At 37.6% G+C, this 24,755-nt stretch overlaps 1 protein-coding gene across 2 annotated transcripts; it reads right to left on the minus strand.

The window, feature by feature from the left end:
* Window positions 1–205: 205 nt before the first annotated feature.
* LOC129267258 (protein maelstrom homolog) lies at window positions 206–23,175 on the minus strand. Of its 2 annotated transcripts, XR_010294399.1 has the most exons (14): window positions 22,816–23,171; window positions 20,310–20,426; window positions 18,795–18,879; window positions 18,042–18,233; window positions 16,655–16,785; window positions 15,552–15,606; window positions 15,033–15,177; window positions 11,411–11,479; window positions 10,334–10,565; window positions 8,881–8,935; window positions 8,524–8,589; window positions 6,249–6,356; window positions 2,605–4,029; window positions 206–2,494 (listed from the first exon to the last, which is right to left on the minus strand). XR_010294399.1 is itself a non-coding variant. In XM_064103539.1 (13 exons), exons 1-13 carry the CDS (start codon window positions 22,951–22,953, stop codon window positions 3,848–3,850), a joined length of 1,575 nt encoding a protein of 524 aa, XP_063959609.1. In that variant the 5' UTR covers window positions 22,954–23,175; the 3' UTR covers window positions 206–3,847. The 2 variants fall into 2 exon arrangements, 1 of the variants encoding a protein (XP_063959609.1); XM_064103539.1 differs by having other exon boundaries at window positions 206–4,029; window positions 22,816–23,175.
* Between the last annotated feature and the right edge of the window lie 1,580 nt (window positions 23,176–24,755).

Raw genomic sequence — 24,755 nt, forward strand, 5'->3', positions numbered from 1 at the left:
GAACATGTGAGGCAAAAAAGTCTCCAAGGGGAATCAAACCGGGGGGGGGGGCAGATTATAGAACAGTGGTGCTTAAGCGCTAGGCCACAAAGACAGGATGGTGGCTAGGTCATAGACCGTCAGATTAACAAATAATATCTTTTTGTTAAATAAGGATGCTAACATTTGACAAAAAATAAGGGCAATTAAGCAAACTTCTGGTATAAAAAGTTTTTATTTACATGTATATACATTAGTCACTCTTCTTCCTCTTCTTTTTTCCCCTTTCTTCTTCTTCTTACTCCTCCTTTCTTCTTCTTTTTCTTCTTCCTCTTCCTCCTTCTCCTTTTCTTCTTTGGTAGATAAGGTGTTTTTTTTAAAGGAGTAGATCTAACTAGTGACAATAGTAAACTCTCTCCTGAAAGAGCACTTTATTCCTACCCCCCCCCTCAAAAAATGACATATATAATACATAAACAAATTTAAAAAATGACCAGCGAATCATGGACTTTAGTATGACCGATTTTTTTTCTTCAAATGAGTGAAAAAAACAAACAGTGAATTTGCAGAGTATAACATGACCATTAAGATTGCAATCATGCAAGCTCTCTGTATTAGGACTTTCCAATGATGTTTTGAAATAAGAATTACTCCATTATGGTATGACAACTCTGCAATCTGTTATGTTTCTTTATTCTCAATAATATGTGTCATGCCATGTGACAGAGAATATAACGTAGAACAATCATGGTTTTGATGAAAAAAACATTTTTTTTTTACTACATGTATGAAGACAGTAAACATAAACGATGGACATGGCCAGAAAAATCACTACACAGCTGAATGGAATACCCAGAACTAAATACGACAACGATTATGACAATATGAAAGTGGGCCCCATGTCTGCACACCCCAAATAGAGCTTGAGATTTAATAATCAAACATGATTTTTTTTTTTTTTTCACAACGGTTTGCATTAATATTTTTCCATATGTTCTTAAGAGTATGTGTGCCAAATATATCATCAGAATTTGTGTCAGATACATGAATTTCTTATTCAAAACCAGGGCCTGCCATTAATTTTAGGTTGGAAAAAAAATCATTTCCCATGTCTATGCACGCATTCATTTCACACAAAATTCAAGGATTTTGATGAGGAAGGCTTACATGAAAATACCAACATTTATCATTTGGACTCAGATGTTTTCATGAATACCTGTCTATGTGATACAGATGTATATTTTGTGGTTGTGTGTTTTTTATTAGAATCGTGCATATAAAAATTATACATGTACATGGGCAGACAAGGGGCACTGCAGACAATTAGGGTACCATGCCACACAATACATATCATTGCTAAATGGGAACATAATGAAACAAAAACACACGAGATAATAACTGCGTTCTGTAATGTTTAAAAACATGACTAGCATTACCCAGTCCCATTCAAACATACATGTAGTACAATGTAGATAAACAAGTACATCCTATATGATGACTGAAATACAAGATAGGAAAAAGTTGTTCAGCATAAATATACCCAGTCCTATCTCCTTCTTATAGTGTATTCCAAACCCTGGTTAACTGAAACTGTGGCTCATATCTGTGTTACTACCATTGGTAACCCACAGTCCATCAATATTTAAGAGTGGAACATTCAAGAACATTTAGCATGGTAGAAACCGTCTTGTAGTGTGCTTTTCTTACTTTGCAAACGAGCACAGTAAAAAGACCAAAAGGGGCCGTTTCATAAAGCTGTTGGCAAGTTACAACTTTACGCCAAATTTTACACGTGATTGGTGACCCTTTCTTGTGCTAAATGAAATACAGTTTTACTCTACTTAATACGTTGAGAGTTAATTTTTAATCTAAATAATCTCATTTTTATTGATGGGAATCAAACAGCACAATTAACAACAGTTAGTTTTTTTCTTTTTTTTCAGGGAGGGGGCTGTCCCATTTTGGGCACATACTCTGATCGCAGCTTAAATTGAACCCAAATTCAGAATACACATAAGTGTTTTTAAAAAAAAGTGGGTCAACAACAGTCAATGGCATCCCATCCATTGAATATATTACTTGGGTTTTACAAATGATAACTTGGGCTTGTTCAAAGAAATAATCTTGAGAATAGTACTGGTATTTTTCCAAAGCCAAATCCACTGAACTTACAGACATCTGTTCAAGATAGGAGAAAAGTAAATTAAAGGATGTATATAACGCATGATTATATGGTCCAAAAATCTATTTGACCTAGATGCTTATTTACCTACAGATACTAGTAAAAAGGCTATACAAGAGTTGTCATTTATTTAAAAATAATCAACCACATGTTAAAATATAACTTGTCCAACACATCGTTCCTATAGTAGCATATTAAGTACCCAAAAAAAATTGGAGAATGATAACGAAAGAGCAGCTCGGAATGCTGAAACATCAGATTATTTCCTAGATATCACATCTGTTTGGAAGCCCTGGTGGTTGTTTCACAAAGCTGTTTGTAAATAAAGAGTGACTTTAAGAACAACTTGTGATCCTTTCTTACGCGCTAAACCATTGCCCATGAATATACCATTTACCACAAGAAATGATCACCAGTCATTCTTAAAGTCGCTCTCAACTTACGAACAGCTTTATGAAACATCCACCTGAAACTACCAAGTATATTGGTGGCAGTTGGTGATTAATACTCATATTGTATGTAGTATTTGCCTTCCTTATTTTCAGGCCTAAAAATCAAAAAAAATTGTTGCATTCAGAGTGGCTGTATTCTTGATAATGCAAACAACATTTCTCATAATTACTTGAGGGCAATAGTCCTTAGAGTATATCAAAACTGCATCATAGCCAAGCATTTATGTTTCTCCTGTTTATTTGTGTTTTTTCTTCAGTCAAAGTAGTCCTGGGGCCCGTTGTACAAAGAGTTACGATTGATCCGATCAATTGTAACTCTTTGGAAATCTATCAGTGTCATAATTTTTTCTACAGGAAATTTGCAAAATGTCCTTTGTAATCAAAGGAGAACACCCCAAATTGTCAAGAAATCAATGAATTTATTGATATGGACTCATATCTAGAATTTTTTTTGAACAAACATGCGTTTCATATGTTGACTTTGCTGGCATTCCATAGTTACGATTTATTGGATCAATCGTTAATCTTTGTACAACGGGGCCTTGTTCTTTTCCAAGATTTCCCATACTCTCTATCCACATACATGTACCTGTAGCACAATTTTCCAACCAATCCAGACTTTCTGGGGTTTTCTTTTCAAACTGGACAAGCCTTTGAAGGCTTTATAACAGCTGCCTATGAGAACCGTTATGAATATTTGCATTGCTTTGTCTCTTACTACCTACATCCAACATCATAATGCATCTTTATTTTTCAAGTCTGTGAAAGCATTTGAATGATTTGTTTCTATATATCGCCATGGCTGCTGGCCAGTTATGTCTAACCTAATAACAGAGTGGTCACTTTCTTATTCAACTCTGGCCAAGCCTTTACATACTTGCTCATCCAAAGCTGGGCATTCATGTCTAATTGTATGCAATGCCAGAGTAGCCATTGTCAAGCCTTCAGTTACTTGCTATAAAATCAAAAAAATCTGCAATAGTGGATATTGTAGTTTCTTCCATCACAATTTGTATCCAAAAGCAAAACTGCTGCCTTCCCCAGTCTATGAAATTGAAAGTATGAAAAAGCATAGGCTTCCAGACATCAGCACCATAAGAAAAGTCTCCCAAAATCTCTCCCCAGACAGGTGTTTCGTCCACAAACCCCTGAAGGATGTCATCAAGCAGGCAATGAAATGTTATGGCACCACTACACCCGATGAACTGTATGGTGGGTGTGAGACACACGAGTTTCAGAATCCAGGGGGCGGGGCCACACCACCCCTTCCCAATCCCCTGCCAAGGCCTCGCCCCAAGCCACGCCCTAGACCGCGCCCAAGTGATTGTGGGGGAATCCCCCGACCGGCGGGCGTCGTCCCTAGTCCACCCATCTGATTGGTTAGCTGCTCAATGGAGGCTTGCTGGTTCATTGCACCTGGATAAAAGGAAGTAAGCAGAATCATTCCTCAGAGAACAGCACTATCTGCATTCAGGAAGCCAAAGGCAAATTCCATGGATTCACAATACGGGGCGCCATCTATTGGCTGCAACGGACAGGCCAATTTCTAACTTCTGGGTCGGCATCGTGCACAGGTGCAGGCACCGCACAGTGCCAGTATACTGTAATGTGACTGTGATGCTTCAAAACTGAAAACCATGTGGCAAAAGCGGAGGAAAAAACTATCTAAAAATTGTCTAAATTTCGCACAGAAATGTGCAGCAATTCCTCTCCCACCTCCGGAACCGTTAAACGACATAATTATGCAAGCCGACCAAGCCGCGTTGGCCAACCGCAGCACAATGGTATGCATGCACTACTAGCGCACAACAGATTTTGACATTTTCCCATATTTCCTGTATTGTGAATTTCAGCCTGTCTGTTGCAACCAATAGGAGACACACCGTATTGTGGATCCATCGAATTAGGCCATATACCAAGCAACTGATGAGAAGTTTCATCAGTTTTTTATCCCCTCAATTGCCATGCTCATAGAAACAAAACCAAACTCCACATCAACCGATGGTATGTCATTGGTAATGACGTGATTGATAGCTTCGGTTGGACTGAAGTCAATCTTGCCTATGTGTCTATGACATAATACTTGAACATTTTAATAAATCAAATCTGCAAAGTCTAGGTACATCCACTTTCAAAGTAACATGTCATACCTGCTCATCAGATCAAACATTCTCTTAAAAACATGAATACATGTGGAATGTTAACCCTAATTCTCCCGGGGGGGGGCCATAATGGCCCCCCCCTCGACAATTTTCGCGATATATCCGCTGCGCAAATTTTTTTGACCTCGCCGCTCACTGACTTTTTACTTTTAAGTCTCGCGCAAATTTTGAGACCAAATTTGTGACGACCGGATACGCGGTTACGACATTACGCAACATTATGTAAGTGCATGTCAGACCCAAAATTGCTCACAAACGTGATTTCATGTACAAATCCAATGCAAATTGTGTATTTAGCCAAAATTCATAAATGTATCATTATTTCTACTTTTACTGATTGAATTTAATTAATTTTGCCTTGCTTATGATCAGAATTAAGTCTGGAACGATTTCCATTGAAAAAACAATAAAAAAACAAAAAGTAAAAAAAACAAGGAAATACATAAGAAATTCATAAAACAATAAAATACATAAGAAATTGATTTCCAAACGGAAGTTTTTTTTAATTGCGATTGTTAAGAATGCTACAAAGAATATTTTAACCAAAAATTAGCATTCTAGGAGCTTTATTTAGTGAATTAGAGCAAAAAGTATGATTTATGCATAAATTAGCATAATTAATTCATATAAAATAAAATCTCATTATTTTGGAAAATTTTACCATACAGCCTTGTAGATTACATCGCACACAACCAGCGTGCAAATTTTTGCGTCGCTCGAGCGATCAGCGGCCGAGATCTTAAGGGGGGGCCATAATGGCCCCCCCTCGGGAATGACAAGAATCAAAATACCCCGGGAGATTGAGGGTTAATATACAGAGTGTTCCACAAAAAAATGAAGCTTCTCATTATCAATGATTTGTCTTAACTTAATCACAAATATAATAGATAAATGACATATCCTGTTAAAGCCTAGAGTCTTTTCTTTCAACCTGGTATAACTCCAGACCATTCCTCGTCCTCCCCTGAGTGAAGGATACCAAATGTGACAAGCCATCCAAAAATCAACAATAAGACGCCCAAAATAAATTTTGAGATATTAATTCAGTTTGCAAAAGTACATCCTTAGCTTTGAAATGATAGATAAGTTGTCTAAATTGATCAACAATAACCCACTAAATTGAATGCAGAAGAAACAAAGCAAGAGCTTCAAAAAATAAGGAGAAAACAGCGTTTGAAGTTCACATTCACTCAAACATGAGATATGCACACTGTTCAATTTCAGAGAAACTTCCACGCAGTCTACAACAATTCGTGCCAAAGAACTCTTGTATTTTGTTCATTCAACTTCATGACTTCAAACTTTTACAGTATGAAGAAGAAATAATTTTTCTGATAAGTTATCTTTTTTTATTTTTTGGTTTCTGGAGACTAAATTACTATTTTGGCTGTTTACAGAGAACCATCCCTGGTGACTTAATGGTGGTTTTGGGGTTGTAGGTCACAAAAAGTCACTTTGCGGGTGGTATCTTACCTGGTTTCTGTTGAGGTATAGTGGTAACCGTCTGCCACGCCTGGGCTGGGGTAGGAACCTGATTAGCTGATGGTGGTTCAGGAGGCCCAGCATAAAGATGGGATGCACCTGTTAAAAAAAAAACCAGCAATTACTGCATAAAGTCCTTGCCTGTTTGTTCATATAGTTTAATATAGTTTGTTGTTAAGCGCATAGAGAATGTATTAATTATTATGCACTTAATAAATCTAGCATTTTTATTATTAAACGGGCACTGTATGCATGTGATAAAAATATGGAGTAAACATGATATGTAGATTAACAGTTTTAAATCTACTACACTAAAAACGCCTGAAACAAAATAAATATTTAATGAAATACATGTGTGTGTGTGTGTGCTGAAAATTGAGTTTAAATAATCATCTCATCAAGAGAGATTCAAAACAACTGGTATAAGAACTAATACCGTCTCATACCATCTCATACCGTTTTCATGATATTGTTTTTACATTGATTCTAGAGGGAAGAACAATGAAGAAGATGGTGGTGGTGACAAAGTTAATGGTTGGATGATGTTGATGGTGGTGATGATGATGATGGTGGTGGTGATGATGATGATGGTGGTGGTGGTGATGATGATGGTGGTGATGATGATGATGATGATGGTGGTGGTGGTGATAATGATGATGGTGGTGATGATGATGGTGATGATGGTGGTGATGATGATGGTGGTGATGATGATGGTGGTGATGATTATGGTGTTGTTGATGATGGTGATGAGGATGATGAGGGGGTGTTGATGGTGATGATGATGGTGGTGATGATGATGGTGGTGATGATTATGGTGTTGTTGATGATGGTGATGAGGATGATGAGGGGGTGTTGTCGTTGATGACGATGTCAATGGTGATGCGACATTAATGATGATGGTGGCAGCTGTGATGATGGTGATTAGGATGACAATCTTGATAATGATGATGGTTACAATGGTGATGATGATGATAGTGATTGATGGTGATGGCGTTTATGATAATTAATGAGATGATGGTGATAATGATGGTCGTGGTGTTTATTATGATGTTGACGATTATTTTGTGGAGATGATGATGGGGGTGGTTGTGGTGATGATGATGGTGATGATAATGATTATGATGATGATGATGTTTCGGATTCCGGTGACCCGGGTTCGATTCCCACGTGGTGCGCTAGTGCCCTTTGGTAAGGCATTTATCCTCATTACCAGGTCCCTCGGAGAGGACCTTAACCCTAATTCTCCCGGGGGGGGGGCCATTATGGCCCCCCCCTCGACAATTTTCGCGATATATCTGCTGCGCAAATTTTTTTGACCTCGCCGCTCACTGACTTTTTACTTTCAAGTCTCGCGCAAATTTTGAGCCCAAATTTGTGACGCCCGAGTACACGGTTACGACATTACGCAACATTATGTAAGTGCATGTCAGACCCAAAATTGCTCATAAACGTGATTTCATTTACAAATCCAATGCAAATTGTGTATTTAGCCAAAATTCATAAATGTATCATTATTTCTACTTTTACTGATTAAACTTAATTAATTTTGCCTTGTTTATGATCAGAATTAAGTCTGGAACAATTTCCATTGAAAAAACAATAAAAAACAAAAAGTAAAAAAACAAAGAAATACATAAGAAATTCATAAAACAATAAAATACATAAGAAATTAATTTCCAAACTGAAGTTTTTTTAATTGCGATTGTTAAGAATGCTACAAAGAATATTTTTACCAAAAATTAGCATTCTAGAAGCTTTATTTAGTGAATTAGAGCAAAAAGTATGATTTATGCATAAATTTGCATAATTAATTCATATAAAATAAAATCTCATTATTTTGGAAAATTTTACCATACAGCCTTGTAGATTACATCGCACACTACCAGCGTGCAAATTTTTGCGTCGCTCGCGCGATCGGCGGCCGAGATCTTAAGGGGGGGCCATAATGGCCCCCCCCCCCGGGAAGGACAAGAATCAAAATACCCCGGGAGAGTTAGGGTTAAGCCGTTGGTCCCCTGGTTGCTTGCTCACAGGCATTCGTGCTTTCTTAGCAGTCAGGTAAAAAACCTCGGTATAAAAAAAAATGATGATGGTGGTGATGACAACAGTGATAATCACCATGTAAATAACAAGAAAACTGATGAATATGATGCTGGTAATGTTGATGAAAGTAATGACATTAAGACATCAAGATAATCAATTAGATGAGATTTCAGATGGTGAAGAACCCTTTAAAAAAACACTGAAATAATAATGAGCCTTATACCTGATTCTTGGCTATGAACAGTCTCAGGAATGTTAGACTTTGGCTGTGAAACAACATGAGCTATACCTGAATGTTACAAGGAGAAAAAAAAACATTACAACCATTTCTTTTTTTTTTCAAAATGATTTGAACTTCCAAAGCTTTAAAAATGCAGAATATATATATATATATATACATGTATACAAGATAAACAAAATGATAAAATCAAGAATAGAAAGCAAAGCATGTAAAAAGTGCTATTCCCTTTTTTATATAAAGACTGGTAGAAAAGTTTTTGAACTGAAGTGGCTATTCTGCCTAAAATTTGACATTATTATTATATGAAAACTAAATAAAATATCTGATGAATAGACATACCAATAGTTGACGGCTGACGCAGCGGCTTATCTTCATATGAGGCCATTCGTTGTGCCTACAGTAGAGCAAGTAAAAGAAGAGACAGAAATGATTTGACCGACCAACCAGGGAGTCGGTTATGCACAAAGTTGATTGATTGAAGAATTTTATTGGCTATTTCCATTCTCACGACCCAGAGATTGAATTGCAATTATGGTTACAATGTATTTACAAGATTAAAGGTCAAGTCCACCTAAGAAAAATGTTGGTTTCAATCAATAGAGAAAAATCAGATAAGAATAATGCTGAAAATTTCATCAAAATTGGATGTAAAATAAGAAAGTTATCAAATTTTAAAGTTTTACTTATTTTTCACAAAATAGTTATGTAGTAGTAGTAGTAGTAGTATGGTATTTATTCAAAAAAAAAAACTGGCAAAACAGTCCAAAGACTGAAAAATCCAGTGCACAGTATAAACAAAGGCAAATTAAAATACGCACAATTTAGTCACATGCAAATGAGATAATCGATGATGTCCTTCACTATTTCTTTTGTTTTTTATTGTTTGAATTATACAATATTTCAATTTTTACAGATTTGACGATAAGGACAAACTTGACTGAACCATAAAATGTTAAACAATGGTAATTCCACATGTTCAAATAGAAATAAAGCTTTGTTTCACATGACAATAGGGAGAAATTTATAATATTTCATATTTCATATAATAAAATACAAAAGAAATAGTGAGTGAGTGATGTCATCAGTTCCCTCATTTGCATACCGACTGGGATGTGCATATAACTGTTTTGTGAAATTAAGCAAAAATCATAAATGTCATAACTTTCTTATTTTACATCCGATTTTGATGAAATTTTCAGTGTTGTGCTTGTTTGATTTTTCTCTTTTTATTCAAATCAACTCTTTGTTGGGGTGGACTTTTCCTTTAAGAAAAATAAATGTTGAAGCAGTTCCAATTCAGGTAATGAAACATAAATGAAATGGTAGTATACATAAAGTTGATCAAATTTTGTACGAAATGTACCAATTATGCCTTTAACCACTTTTTCAGAAGTTTGGAATTAACACTCTTTATATGAGAACAAAATTAGGAAAACAAGAAATATGTTCATTTCCTTTGCATAATGTGATAATATAACATACCAGTAATACAAAATAAATTGGTTGGTCCAGCATGGCTACATCTATATAGCAGCAACTTTTTCAAAAGTTTGGCTAAGGACTGATAGAAACTTGGTTTTAAAAAAAAAGGTTAAATAGGACAACCCCAAATGAGTTCAATCTATTTCTGTCAAAGCACTCAATGCATCACCAATGTTTGCAAGAGCTTTCCAATCTGTAACTCCTATGTACATATCCGACTCATTCGGGAACAATTCAGCACTGCACTAATGGACAAAGATAAGGCACTGGAACCAGATGATTCTGTAGTAAACTGGTTAAAATATCCTACCTCACGAGCCGTGTTGATGTCTTCTCTATCTTCCACATCACTGTCTCTCATCCGAGGGGGTGTGTAGTTGCGCCCCTTGCTGTTACCCCTCGGTGGAGTACGTTGACCTTGTGGTTTGATCTCCCTCTGCTGCGCGGGATAGACGATAGCGTCTGGGGTTTCGGCCTCCGGTATATGGTTGGGTGTCAGCTCTACGTCGTACCTAGGACAGACCGCATCACTGAGGCAGTAGCTATGAAGACAGACAGATTCAAACTTGTGGATTCTTAGTTTAAAAAGTGGACACACATGGGTCCCGTAACACAACACGATTTACTAAATATTTATTATATATATTATTATATCCCTTATTTAAGATTGTTGTATTGAGAGTGTACACAAGGAGAAAAGAATAGTTTTACTACGAAAAACGTTTGCCATGAAATAGTTCATTTACCTTGCTGACGTCACGCATAGTCCATTTTTTCCCTAGGGAAAAAGTGAACTATACGTTTTTTGACCCCGCCCCCTACTCGATTCGCGAGCTGTGCGGCGCGATGCGAGCAGAGCGCTGCTAAGCCCAACGGTACTCTCTACTGCATGCCACGGGCAACTTTCGGCGAGCTGCACTAACCAGGTGCGCTCGCTGAACAGACGATCAATACAGCAAGGCTTATTGTTTTCTCAACGATTGTTCCATCATCGACTAATTAAAAATCGTTTTGCTGTAAAAGTCGGGTATCAAGGAAGAATATCGTATGAAGAATATATATGAGTGGAAGGGATATAAAACAAATATACAATGACCCATTCTCGGAACTGGCTAAAACTATTTGCACTCAGGAACATCACATAGTACTATTCTCCCTCGGGCCGATGGCCCTCGGGAGAATAGTACTATATGATGTTCCTTCGATGCGAATAGTTTTAGCCAGATCCTCGAGTGTCATTGTATATTTGTATACCATACTTTGGTTACACCGTGTTACCACAATACATCAACAAAATGATAAAACTATTATCAAATATCAATATTTTTTTTCAATTCCATAATTTTTATAATATTGAAATATCGCCGAGCACTAGAATAAAACTCACCAGTATTTATTGCAGGTTCCCAAAGCACAATTTTCAAGGACTACTTCCGTTTCTTCATGATACTCACATCTGGATGAAAATAGAATAATGATTATAAAGTTAATCCTGATATCATGGAACTGATTATCATCATGTTGCTCATCACAACAATTAAAGAAACAATCCCACCACCATCATTATGATCAAAACAATCAGTAGCAAAGCAAAGAATATCCTTTTCATCATCATCGCTATCGCCATGTCAGCATCATGATCAGCAGCATCGATCATCACACCATAATCACTACAACTACTATCATCAACAACCACTATATAAATCCAGCTATTATCAGAGCTGCCAACCTTGTGCAAGCAAAAAAAGGAATCATTATGGCCAAAAAAAGGAATTTCCAACAAAAAAAGGAATGTGTTAAAACGAACCTTAAAACCACATGCGACAAACATCCAATGCAAAAAGTATGTATGCAGTGAACAATTAAAAAAAAGTTAATCTCTAGGCCTAGTCTGGGCTAAGTGACGGAGTGTTACAAATTGGACCCTTAGTCTTGGGCCGTTTGATATAATCTACCAACTTTAATTAAGTCAGTAGCAGGGCTTGAATTAAGTATTGAGAGGGGCAAGGCCATTTTTAAATGGGCACTTTCAGCTTGGGGCAACCGGTAAAGTGGCCTTGAATGCCCCAAATTTTCAAGGGGTATCAAGGCCATTCTAAAGGGCATGAAGGCCACTTTTATTCTAGTCAAATGGGCACCTAGGCAAATTTTTCTAAAAATGACAAGTAGGCCTTTCATTTTGTAGTGCAACCTACTCCGGCACTTATCAAAGTGAAGATCTGTCGAGAAAAAATTCTTTCAGGGGCACCAAAATCAGTTCTGGGGAACATTTTTAGGGCTCCATTTTTCTGGGGCTTCCTTTCCACTTTGTTTTATGTTTAGTTTCCTGACAAAACTACCAAATTGTAGACTAAGAGAAAAAAAAAAAAAGTTGACATCAATTCAGACTTCTCTTCCCAAGTAACATTGTTTTTGCCAAACAGTACCCTTTAAAATTAAAGTGTCATAAAATGGAAGTGTACATGTAACATTCAACAAATATAGAAAAATTATTCATAAATCAATCTAATCTAAAATTCAAATAGATCTATAGATAAGAAGTTGAAATCATTCCACAAAAGTCCCATCGTAAATCACTTCACGATGTGCACAGCTCAGCCTCAATCACACTGCACGCACACTCAATCATCCCCAGCAGTGACAGCACTATAGAGCAGACATCTAGGCCGCCAGAACCGGGGAAGAAATCTTCCCATTCCTGCTAAACTGAAAAAAGAATGCTAAAGTGCCGACTTTTTTAATGAATTCCAAAGGCAGTAGGACATCTCTCTAGTATAAATCATGTGAAACTATCAATAAATGTTGAATATCACCCAGAATTATTACTTCAGGGGACAATGAAGAGCTTTCCAGGTCTTTTCAAAGCTGAATTCATCGTATTTGTTTGATACGAGTTGATGAAAATTAACCAGACAGTACCGTTATCTGAAGGGAATTGATATTAATCAATTCAAGAAAATAGCCTCAAAATTTAATTTCTTTATCACTACAATTAATTTTAAAGTATATGAAAAACATCTTTTGATGATTCAATCTTTAATATATATGATGAGTATTTTCGTAAAATTTTGCAAATGGAATAATAATTTCCCTCAAACCTCCAAATCCCCCTCCATTACAAATGGACTCTTCTCTTACTACATTTGGGGAATTACCCTACCCAATTCATCGTACTCCTCGCTCTGCGCTGCAAGAACAAACGTTGGCTCCACTCACCTGAACAGTGTTGGCCCATGCGTAAAGACAACGTATTAGCAGTAACGTTAGATCTAACATTCGGCGGAAATCTGATTTTCGGATAGTTTTTTTGTACATAAAACATCACTTTATAGGAAAGAAATTACATGCAAATTTAAGATAAAATATATAAAATTCAGAAATATTGTACCTTAGACCGCAGTTACTGTTATTTCCTTTCAAATGATGATCAAAACATAATCATCCTCGATCCTTTCGTTTGTCATCGTAAGTTGCCATCTTGGATGACGTCATCATCCTTACAGACGTATTTACCAGTCGCTATACATCGCGATTCGTACCCCCGGGGGGGGGGGGGGCACTCAGTATATAATGCATAGTGGGTATGTGCCGCGGAGGGGACCCCCATTTTTACACTCAAATTTCCGTTCCAAGGCATAGCATTTTTGTCTTATTGAGAAAAAGAACAAAGAAAGCCGCTCCAAAGCATAGCATTTTCTTCTTATCGAGAAAAAAGAAGAAAGAAATCCGCTCCATAGATTCGCATAGTTTTCGTTACGGTCGCATTGATCTGCTACACGGAGCTGCAATTTTGGTGAAAAGCGGCCGCGGAGTGCTGTCCGACCATCGCCTCTGCGCTAGCGCACCCGGCGGAGGCCGCGCTAGCTGCAATGCATGCACGCATGCCCGTTCCATAGGGATGCATATACGCACTCATCACACGCTGGCGATCCGTTCAAAGGACCCCCGTTTTCACAAACATTTGTAGTTCCGAAGCCCGTTCCGAGGACCCTCCTTTTTACAATTAGCCCGCTCCAAGGCCCCCGTTTTTGTCTCGCCCGCGGCACACCCCTACCACTTTTTTGATCGAGTGCCCCCCCCCCCCCCCCCCCGGGTTCGTACCATGCATGCCGCTCGCATATTCAACTAACGTATATGTACGTGCACGCTATCAAATTATTAAAGTGCGTTGGAAAACCGGCCGGCGGGCGACTACGCACGCGCAAGTACCAGGCTCATCTCGGGCTCAACACGCACTCCACATACATACAATTATGTACACACATTATCAAAATTGTCAAAAAACGTAATTTGAAAAGAAAAACCATAATGCCGTAATTTGAATGAAAAAACGTAATGATTACGGCAAAAACGTAATGGTTGGCAGCTCTGTATTATCATTATCACTGCCAAAATCATCACTATCATCTCATAGCAATACTCATCATCTTTACCATCGTCGAGGTGACCACTACCATCATCACCAAAGCCATCTTCATCACAATCACCATAACTACAGCAACCACCATTCACCCTCATTATCATCACCATCATCATCACCATCATCACCATCATCATCATTAGCATCATGCCATAGCCATCATTATCACCATTAACCTCATCATCATCATCACCATCACCACCATCATCATCACCATCATCATCACCACCATCATCATCACCATCAACATCAGCAGGATAAGCATCACCACCATTATCATTATCACCATCATCATCACCATCATCATCATCACCCTCATCATCACCATCATCATCATTATTTGACATGACCCTCATCATCACCATCAACATCATCATCACCATCATCACCACCACCATCATCATCAGCATCATCACGCCATAGCCATCATCATCACCATCAACTTGCCACTGCAATTCACAATTGCCATCGTCACAACACCACTATTCTAATCAAATACACATCATCACCATCACAACCACAACCATCATAAAATTCTCACCTTCAACACCCCAACCCATCCCCTAACCCTCCATACTCTCCCCCTCACCTCGTATCCTTCATGTAATCCCAGGCCGATGACGCAAGAAGCGCAGAGACCTGGCTCCGGGATGGAACGATCTCTCCCGCATTTCTGAACAGTTCTAGAATCAGGAGCTCAGCTTCGTAGACCTTGGTCAAATTGTTTGACATTCCTGAAAGAGAGCAGGAAGTATGAAAGAAAGAAATGTCAAACCAGGGCTGAATGAACACTTAATTTCCGATTGGGCTACGCCCGCTTCCAATTCATCTCATCCCACATGGTCTAAACCAATACTTTGTCTTCAACCAGTACCATTTGCTTCTTGAATTTCTGTGATATTATTCATATTTTTCATAGATTCTCCAAATTGATTGAGGTGGTGCCGTGGTTGAGTGGTCTAAAACGCCTAAACCAGACACAGGAAAGCCTGGGGTCTGATCCCGTGCCACAACACCTGTGCCTGTGAGCAAGGCATTTAACATTCTTGGTCAACAATGTGTGCACTTTTTTTCTTTAAAGAAAAAAAAGAAAGAAGCAGCTACTTACCCCCGTTCCTGGCCATCCAAGAGAGAGTGAATTCTACCACTTCCCGACAACGTAGCTATGATCATAAAAACAAAATATACTGTACTAACATAATATGCAACATATATATAGCACTTAATACAATGTTTCTAAGCATGTACCTACGCATTGCATTTTATATCATTAGTAGTAAACATAGGCAATTACACAGAGAGATTTAACATTATTTATTTAAATAATCCAGCTATTATTATCATTATCACTGCCAAAATCATCACCATCATCTCATAGCAATACCCATCATCTTTACCATCCTCGAGGTGACCACTAGAGTTATTTAAATAACTCTGATTTCAAATAACTTATTATCAAGAAAAAAAAATATTCACAACAAATTTCCTGAATTTCACTCCATATTTGTATGCTTCTTCTAAAGGGTTTTAAATGTCAATGATTTTCCAAAGAATTCCCACTCCTATTTTTTTTTTTTAAGAAACTGTTTTGGTTGCTTTCAAACGGGGATACCTTATCCATCTGCAACCTCCCCACCCCTCCTGTCCCTTTCTGTGACAAAGTCACCTTGTAAAATGATGGTGGCTTGATCCCCTATCCCTTTTTACTTTCCCCCACTGTTTCTTCCTTCACCTCCTCTGGCTTTTAAAACAGAAAGTCATGCTACACAATGAAGGTGGCATAAATGTGCAGAACCTATTCCCTTATCTTTACCTCTCGCATTCCTACCCCAAAATCCCCACCCCCCCCCCCCCCCCCCCCCGGACAACCAGGTCAAAAATGCACGCTTGGTAAAAAATACCTAAACAATATACCTGAATATGTGCACATGTGGTAAAATTTCAATCAACAAACCATGAATCTGGATCCACATTATCTTAGCATCCCGATCCCCTCCCGTTACTTCTCCCTCTCCGAATCCCATATCAACCCCCCCCCCCTTCCCCCACATGCATGCTACCTACAACTTTTTTTTCTGGTCAATTTGTTCAATTTTGTGTATTTATTAATTTCATTTTCTGTATTGTATAAGTAGGTGATTTTGCGCCTTGAGTGTCATTGACAGATATGTGCGCTATACAAATCTTAAATTATTATTATTATTAACTCACCTCACAAAATAACGGTGGCATTACATGCTGTCTATTAGGGTTCACAAACGCTATAAGATCCCTCCAGATCTCTTTATAGTTATCGTTATACTGCTCAAATCCTTCTGCCGGAATCTTGTGGATATCCTCGCCTACAAATGGTAAAGAAGTGGTATCATGATGGTTAATCATCATTCGGTTTGTGTCCACTTGAGCTACAAGCAGATCGGCCAATTACGTGGATTCACAATACGGTGCGCCATCTATCGGTTGCGGTGGACAGGCTTATTTCCAACTTCGGGGTCGACATCACATGCAGGCGCAGGCAGCGCTAAGTGCTAGTGTACTGTAATGTGATTGTGATGCTTCAAAATGATGCTTCATAAAACCATATGGCAAAAGCGGAGGAAGAATTCACCGAAATAGCAATATGCAGCAAATTCCTCTCCCACCTCCTGAACCCTGGAAAACACCATAATTTCATGCAAGCCGGCCGAGCCGCATCAGCAAGAGCAGCATGACTGCATGCATGCAATTATAGCATGCGTAACACAGACATCAACTTTTTTCCCATGAGGCATTGCGGATTTCGGCTTGTCCGCTGAAACCGATAGGAGGCGCACTGTATTGCGAATCCACCGAATTGTCAGATGCTTGACAACATCATGGTTAAACCCACTCAGTCTTTTATCAGTTCGGTCTTATTACCATTTGGTGTAGTCACAACTCTCTAAAAGAAATCATTAAAAAGAACCCAGTTCTTACATAGAAAATATTCTTTTTTCTACTATCAATAATTATTACCGGGGGGGGGGGGGGGGTGTTTCACAAAGATTTAATTATGACTTTGAGTCGCACTTAAATTCCTAGTTGCGTGAATTCTAAAAGACATCACTGCATTGGTCAGATCATGCGAAGGGGACACGCACTACCGCGTATCCATCAATCAGATTCCGCGTTGCATATCATGTACGCGTCGGCATTTAAGTGCGACTCTAAGTCATACTTAGATCTTTGTGAAACACCCCTCTGGTCTTTGGTAAGCTTTCGGTTGCCAGGCTGCAGGCTTCACCTTCGTCATAGCTGTTGTTGTTGCTGAAGCAGCATGATGAAGCAATAGAATGGAATCGTAGGAGGAGAAAGCGTATTGTCCTAAGCATGGAACGGGACCCCCCTATGAATAGAAACTTGGGACATTTGCAATATCCTATCTCCTCCACGAACAATCCCTTTCTAATGCTTTGGGGTGCTGCTCCAACAACAGCCGCTACGGCGAAGGTCTGACGAAGCGTGCAGTCTTGCATGCAAAAGCCTTAACCTAACAAGTTAAAATCCTTGATTGTGGAGAAAAAAAAAATTATGTCTACCCGGCAATCAGATGAATCTTTTCAGTGATCCTAGTTCTTACCTTGCACTTTGCACAGGTATCGAGTGCCCATCGGGAGTTTGCCAGGATCCGGGAAGCAATGGAAGCGTTTGGTGATGCCGGCACTCATGGTATACTCTACGCACGCTAGTTCACACGGAAGGTACGTGTCATCATCGGGGACTTGGCATAATGTCTTTACAGCTATCATGTAGAATGGATGATTGGCTATGTCTAAAGGGAATTGAAAAGACATGATCTTTCCATCATTCAAGCCAGATCTCATGAGGATCGGAAGACAAATTTTAGTGGCTGTTTCTGACGAAATGGTTGATGAAAAGGTTGAAAACATAATCTTGTACTGAAGAGCAACAACTCAAATGATTTAAACTTCAAGCAACTGATTTCTTTGTCAACCAAGATTCAAACAACAATAATAAATTAGAGCACACTCCCTCATCCTCCTCATTTGGTTCAAAGAGACCTGAAGAGTTTAATATCGAAGAAAAGCAAACGTTCCTCTGTACAGTGGTGCTCAAAAGTTAGTGAACCCCATCCGAAAATAAACATATTTAAAGTATTTAAGATCTGCCAGGTCTAGGATATTTAATTTAATGATAAAATATTCCAAACATTGTGGTGTCAGTTGTCTGCACTCAACACTCAGCATGAAGGAATGCATTTTGTGTTGGGGTTCACTAACTTCTGAGCACAACTCACTGTACATCTGGACAAGCCTTCAAATACTTTTAAAACGTTACACTGTACAACTGAACAAGCCTTCAAATACTTTACCTACACCAGTAGACCATGATGATTTCAGGGCAGCAGCCTCGGTTCGTCTTCTCTTTTCAAGGTAATCACTCACTGAAAAACGATTCTAAAAGATTCATGAGGAAGGAAAGGAATATATGATATAAAGGACAACAAGTACAACATGATGATGATGATGATGATGACGATGAGAGAATAACAGTATTAAAATTCACAGTAATTATAATACTAAAAATAATGATACTAATAACAAATAAAATATTGAAAGATGTAAATACCAGGTAAATGGTAATAATGATGATAATACTACTGTGAATCGCAAACCTAAAAACAATGCCAAAACTAAAATAGTAACACTGATATTATGAAACTATTCATGGATGTAATATTTGAAAAGATAAATTAGATTTATTATGGTACACTATTGCTATTGGCCCAACCTAAACCTCCTCCTGAGTCCTCCCTATTGGTTTTGCAAATGAAGCTGGCTCAGGCGAAAGAAGGAATCTATTAACAGCTACATGTACATGTATCTCACATTCACATACACTTTTACATCATATATATGCCATCATTGCACAAGTATTATAAAATCATAAACGAGGATATGAGGAAAATCTTTTGCCTTTGGATATATTGCAACAAAAACAAAAAAGATATCATTAGGTACAATATATCGATAATTACAAATATTCCCTTTGAAGACAATGATTCTAAAATTTTAAAGACTTGTAAACTGTTTCATTGGGTTGTAAGTCATGTACATGAACAGCATTTTTATAATCTAAATGTCAATGTAAATTGACTGAAATCTTGTATTGCAACATGGACTGTTGCCCAATTTGGAAGTGAGCCAACATTTTGGAGAAATGATTTTGCAACCTCCAGTTCAAAACACTGAGTTGTTTCACAATCCACAGAAACGTATGGAAAGCCACTTGTCTACTCAACTCTGATTCAATAAATGCATGCATGAAATCTGCACAACACGTTTGTATGAATTTATGCCTCAGTGCAAGTTTCCCAAATCATATAACGTCCAGTTTTCTATTCAGAGTTATGTGAGGAAAATGATTGGTGTTAACGTTGTTTATATTTGGTTCAGGTTTTGTTTAGCTTGATCTAGAGATTTTCCAATGGAACAATCGCCACAAGAAAATGTTCAATTCTGTTTCTCCCGTTACCAATACTAGAGCCAAACATTAAATGTGCTACAATGATACACTACTTTACATCGTCGATAAACCTATCTCTTGATATTATTCTACAGCGTACCATGTACATCAAGTCAAAGACGGCAAGTTTTGCTATTAATTAGTATCAGGGCTTAACAACCAATTGCAATCAAGGTTGCCACGGTAATTAGGTGTTAATAAAATGGGACCCTGAACTAAAGAGTGAGCCAACATTTTGGACAAATGAATTTCCATATATTTCTGTGGATTGTGAAACAACTCATTGTGTTGATTTAGAGGTTGCAAAACTGTTGGCTCACTTCCTCACTTCCGTGAATTAAGAAGAAGAGGAATATGTTACCGTGATGAGTTGCCCTGTGCAATCCAATTTCCCTTCATATCCTGACGCTCCCTTGTCTTCTTTCTTCTTTTGTTTGGCGCGAGCTGTGTACTCCTTCTGAATATCTTCTGGAAGCATCTGGAATCAGAGGAAGAAAAAAAGGCGGCTTTTTTATGTCATTGTATGAGTGTCAGCTACAAGTACCATAGGGAGCAGGGTAAAAATACACGGGTGCTGGGGGGTGACGGGTGCCCCCAAAATGCTCAAAAGAGCACTGGAAGCTCAAAAGGGAGCCCTAAAAAATACCCATTCATTGAAATTTTAAAGCTTATCAAATGTTGCAGATTTTTATAGGCAATAAGTTGTAAAAAGCAGCCCCCACCCCCTTAGAAAAAAAAACAATGGGGGGGCCTGATAGGGATTGAATTATTTGCTGAATCCAGATTTTGTGAAAAAAGCATTGGAAATATGTCTTGTCTTTCCGTTGATGCCCACAATCAAAGTGTTGATTATTATGGCAAAGTTGGCAAATATCTCATGTCCCATGATCCTTTGCATAAATCTATTTACTATAAGGTCAATCAACTTGATTTTTTATTGGCATTGCGGTAAAGTTTTTCAGTTTAAGATACGATCCTAAAAAATTTGCAAATTGAAATATCGTCCGTGAACTCGGAACAAAACCTCAGATTTCTTCATTTGAATAAAAGCAAAAGTTATGAAGAAAATTATGAGTTTACAGAAAAAAAATTATATCTCTATGAGAGGGAGAGAAGGTTTGACTAGAGCCCAGCCACTCCTGGGGCAAGCGCAGAGGTTAATCATGTGCATTTTGAACACTATTCATTGTCAGGCCTCGGAACAGCTCCAGGCCAACGCGGACTCACTCATCATTCCTGCCGGAACTACCCCGCTACTAATCCCCCATACCGTTACCAAATACTCACTTTCCACTCGGGATGCGCAATTGCATGGGACCATGTCTTGCATCAAAACTTTACGGCCTTCCAACAGTAGAGGCGCACGGCCAATATTGGAGACTGTCTCCAATATCAGAGACTTTTGTAAAGAATTGGGGTATCCAATTTCAGAGACAGTCTCCAGTTTTGGAGACCAATTTCCTTTGTTTACATTTGCTGCAAAAGGATTACCTCGGCGGCAAATAAAAATGTGATAAGGAGATTCCTCATGAAAAGTTACCCCTTTTCACCGTCTACTTTAAATATTTTGTTTTGATAAGGATTTTTGAAGTCAATCACACACAAAACAAATGGGCTTCTGACCTCAGTGAGACAAAATTTTGGGTGGAAAAAATCATGCTTTTGTTCGTGTTGTTTCTTTTGTCCTTTTGTAAAGCAAGTCTCCAATGTGGGAGATTGTCTCCCCTATTGGAGAGTCTCCCATATTGGTCGTGCGCCTCTACTGTCCAAGAAAATATCTCATGTCCCATGATACTTTGCATAAATCTATTTGCGATTAGGTCAATCAACTTGATTTTTCATTGGCATTGCGGTAAAGTTTTTCAGACTTTAAGATACGATCCTAAAAAATTTGCAAATTGAAAATAAATAATCGTCCATGTCATGAACTCGGAACAAAAGGTCAGGCTCAGTCCTCAGAGTAGGGAGTTCGGTGAAAATGCCACTTTCACAATTTGTATCTGTCTGTGCACCCATGTATAAAACAAATATGAAGCCATTAGAGGAGGAAAAACCCTATATAGAAACCTATACCATGAGAAACTTTGAAGTTTTATGAATAAAATGATGTATAATTCAAGGGCATGCCTTGCCCCGCATAGCAGCGCATTGCACTTTAAAAAAAAGTATTACACAGTCCCATTCATTGCATTTTGTGTAAGTTATGAAAATCTACTTTTTGCTGTAAAAAAAATCTGCACATTCTCCCGTTTAAACAGAAATAACTCTGTCAATATTTGACATCATGAGTTGATTTATGCACCATTCTTTTTCTTATTTCACAAGCTTTCCAATGGTACCAAATTTGTTGGGATTCCTTCAAGATTTCAAAAAGCAACTGTCTCCCCCACTCAAACAAGCCTTTAATATTTTTTTTGACAGAACAAAATTTGCATATTTTCCCCTGTAAATTGGAATATCTCCGTCAATATATCAGACAATGAGTTAAATGAAGCACCGTTATTTTTCTTATTTCACAAGCTTTCCAATGATATCAAATTTGTTGGGATTCTTCAAGATTTCAAAAAGTCACCAAACTCCCTACTCAGACTCAGTCTCAGAGTCAGATTTCTTCATTTGAATAAAGCAAAAGTTATGAAGAAAATGATCTCTATGAGAGGGAGAGAAGGTTGGCATGCCAGAAGGTTTTACTAGAGCCCAGCCACTCCCGGCGCAAGCGCGGAGGCTAATCATCATGTGCATTTTGAACACCATTCATTGTCGGGCCTCGGAACAGCTCCAGGCCACCGCGGACTCACTCATCATTCCTGCCGGAACTACCCCGCTACTACTAGTACTAATCCCCCATACCGTTACCAAATACTCACTCTCCACTCGGGATGCGCAATCGGGACCATGTCTTGCATCGAAACTTTACGGCCTTCCAAACGCATTTCTTCCTGTTTTTCCAGCATGAACATGTAGAACCCATTATACTGCTTCTTTGGCTTCTTTTTAGGAGGCATTTTACAATCAAAGATTTAGTTGACAGTTGAAGAAAATATCAGATTTACTGAAAATTCGGCAGCGTGATTTCCAAGATATCACGCAAGTTGTAGTGTACTATGAAGCGCCAAACTGCAAATTATAAGGAATTTTCGGACCATTGACATTGTTTTTTCTTTAATCTCCCCAGATTAATAAATAGGGACGTAGGCTTGGATGTGCCATGACTTCTCCCTCTGTATAGTTGATAGAGAAAGGGCTCTTCTATGTTGTCCAAGTGGTTTCAAGAAAATAAAAGTGACTTTACGGTACTGCAGAACCCCTTCCTTTATAATAAAACACCCTTTCCCCTTTTTAAACAGACCTGTTCTGTTAAATTGCAGAAAAATTCCTGTTTTATGAATTTACAGAATGATTCTGTTATTTCTTTCTGCAAAATCTTCTTTTTTTAGTATATACAGTGGAGAAAAGGGGTGGGGTAACTTCAAGAGCCCATGCAGGAAGGTATAGGCTTTGATGTGCCAGGATGTAGCTCCCTATATAGAAAAGCTATTGGCTCTTCTATCCTGTCCAAGTTGTTTCAAGAAAATAACTTTACGGTACAGCAGAAACAACTTTCTGCCTCAATGGGGGCTTCAAAATGGTGAATTTTCCAATAAATATGTGCATATATACATATTTATATATTCCCGGCAGAGACATTTTTTCGGCATCACCAATTTTTCCAAAGGGTAGATAGCTCTGGGGAACCTTGATTTAAGCTACGCCTACCATTGTTCTCTTCATTCATTTCTTTACAATATTTAAATAAAAAGAGTTGCCAAAGCTGTTGTACATGTATAACTTCACACATTTTTATATATATATTTATATATATATATATATATATATATATATATATATATATATATATATATATATATATATATATATATATATATATATATATATACATGTATATGTATATTCATTCATTTATTTATTTATATAGATATATATATATATATATATATATAAACCCATGAGTTTATATTGATTATTGGCGCAAAAAATGTCAGACGTTGGCATCGACGATTGAAATCCTCTTTTAATAAGATAAATGAAAAAAAATCGTATATACAAAAGAAAAATTACTGATAATGTTAATTTGTTAACTCATCGTTTGCATAACGTTTGTTGGAATTTATAATCTGATGATGCAAATTTCAGCTTTAACCAAAAGTTTTTGCGTATAATATGATTGTCGTCCTTTACGTAAAATAAATATTGGAAAAAAACGTACAAACAAACCGTGGATTCATTATGAATTTTTATAAATTATTTTAAAAAATGTCGATTGTATAAAAAAAAATAATTAGGAATCCAACAGAATTCAGACATTCAGTGTATTTAAACAGTTTAGAAATAGAGTCACTTGTGACATAAAAAGAGCTAAATATAATGAAAGCTACATGGAAAACAATCAATGAAGCATTATAGGTGTTGATTTTAGATCAAAGCAGCGAGTTGGTAGAATATATTAATGGTCAGGATGTTACAAATAAAAACCTGAGATATCCGAAACATTTAATGATTACTTCGTGAATATTGGCTTTAATCTAACAAGTAATGATAAATATTGTAATACTACTTCCCAACACCAGGTAATTAAAAATCTGTCTCCTATAATCTGTAGGGAAATCGTTAATAAGTCTGTTTTAAAGAATGGAACCATATAGCAGAATGTGATGGCATTGATATTCATATTATAAAACGGATAATTAATGTAATTTCTGCACCCCTTTGTTTTATGTTTAATTTATCTATATTACAATTGGTTTAT

This window comes from Lytechinus pictus, chromosome 8 (assembly GCF_037042905.1).
Source record: "Lytechinus pictus isolate F3 Inbred chromosome 8, Lp3.0, whole genome shotgun sequence".
Classification (NCBI taxonomy): domain Eukaryota; kingdom Metazoa; phylum Echinodermata; class Echinoidea; order Temnopleuroida; family Toxopneustidae; genus Lytechinus; species Lytechinus pictus.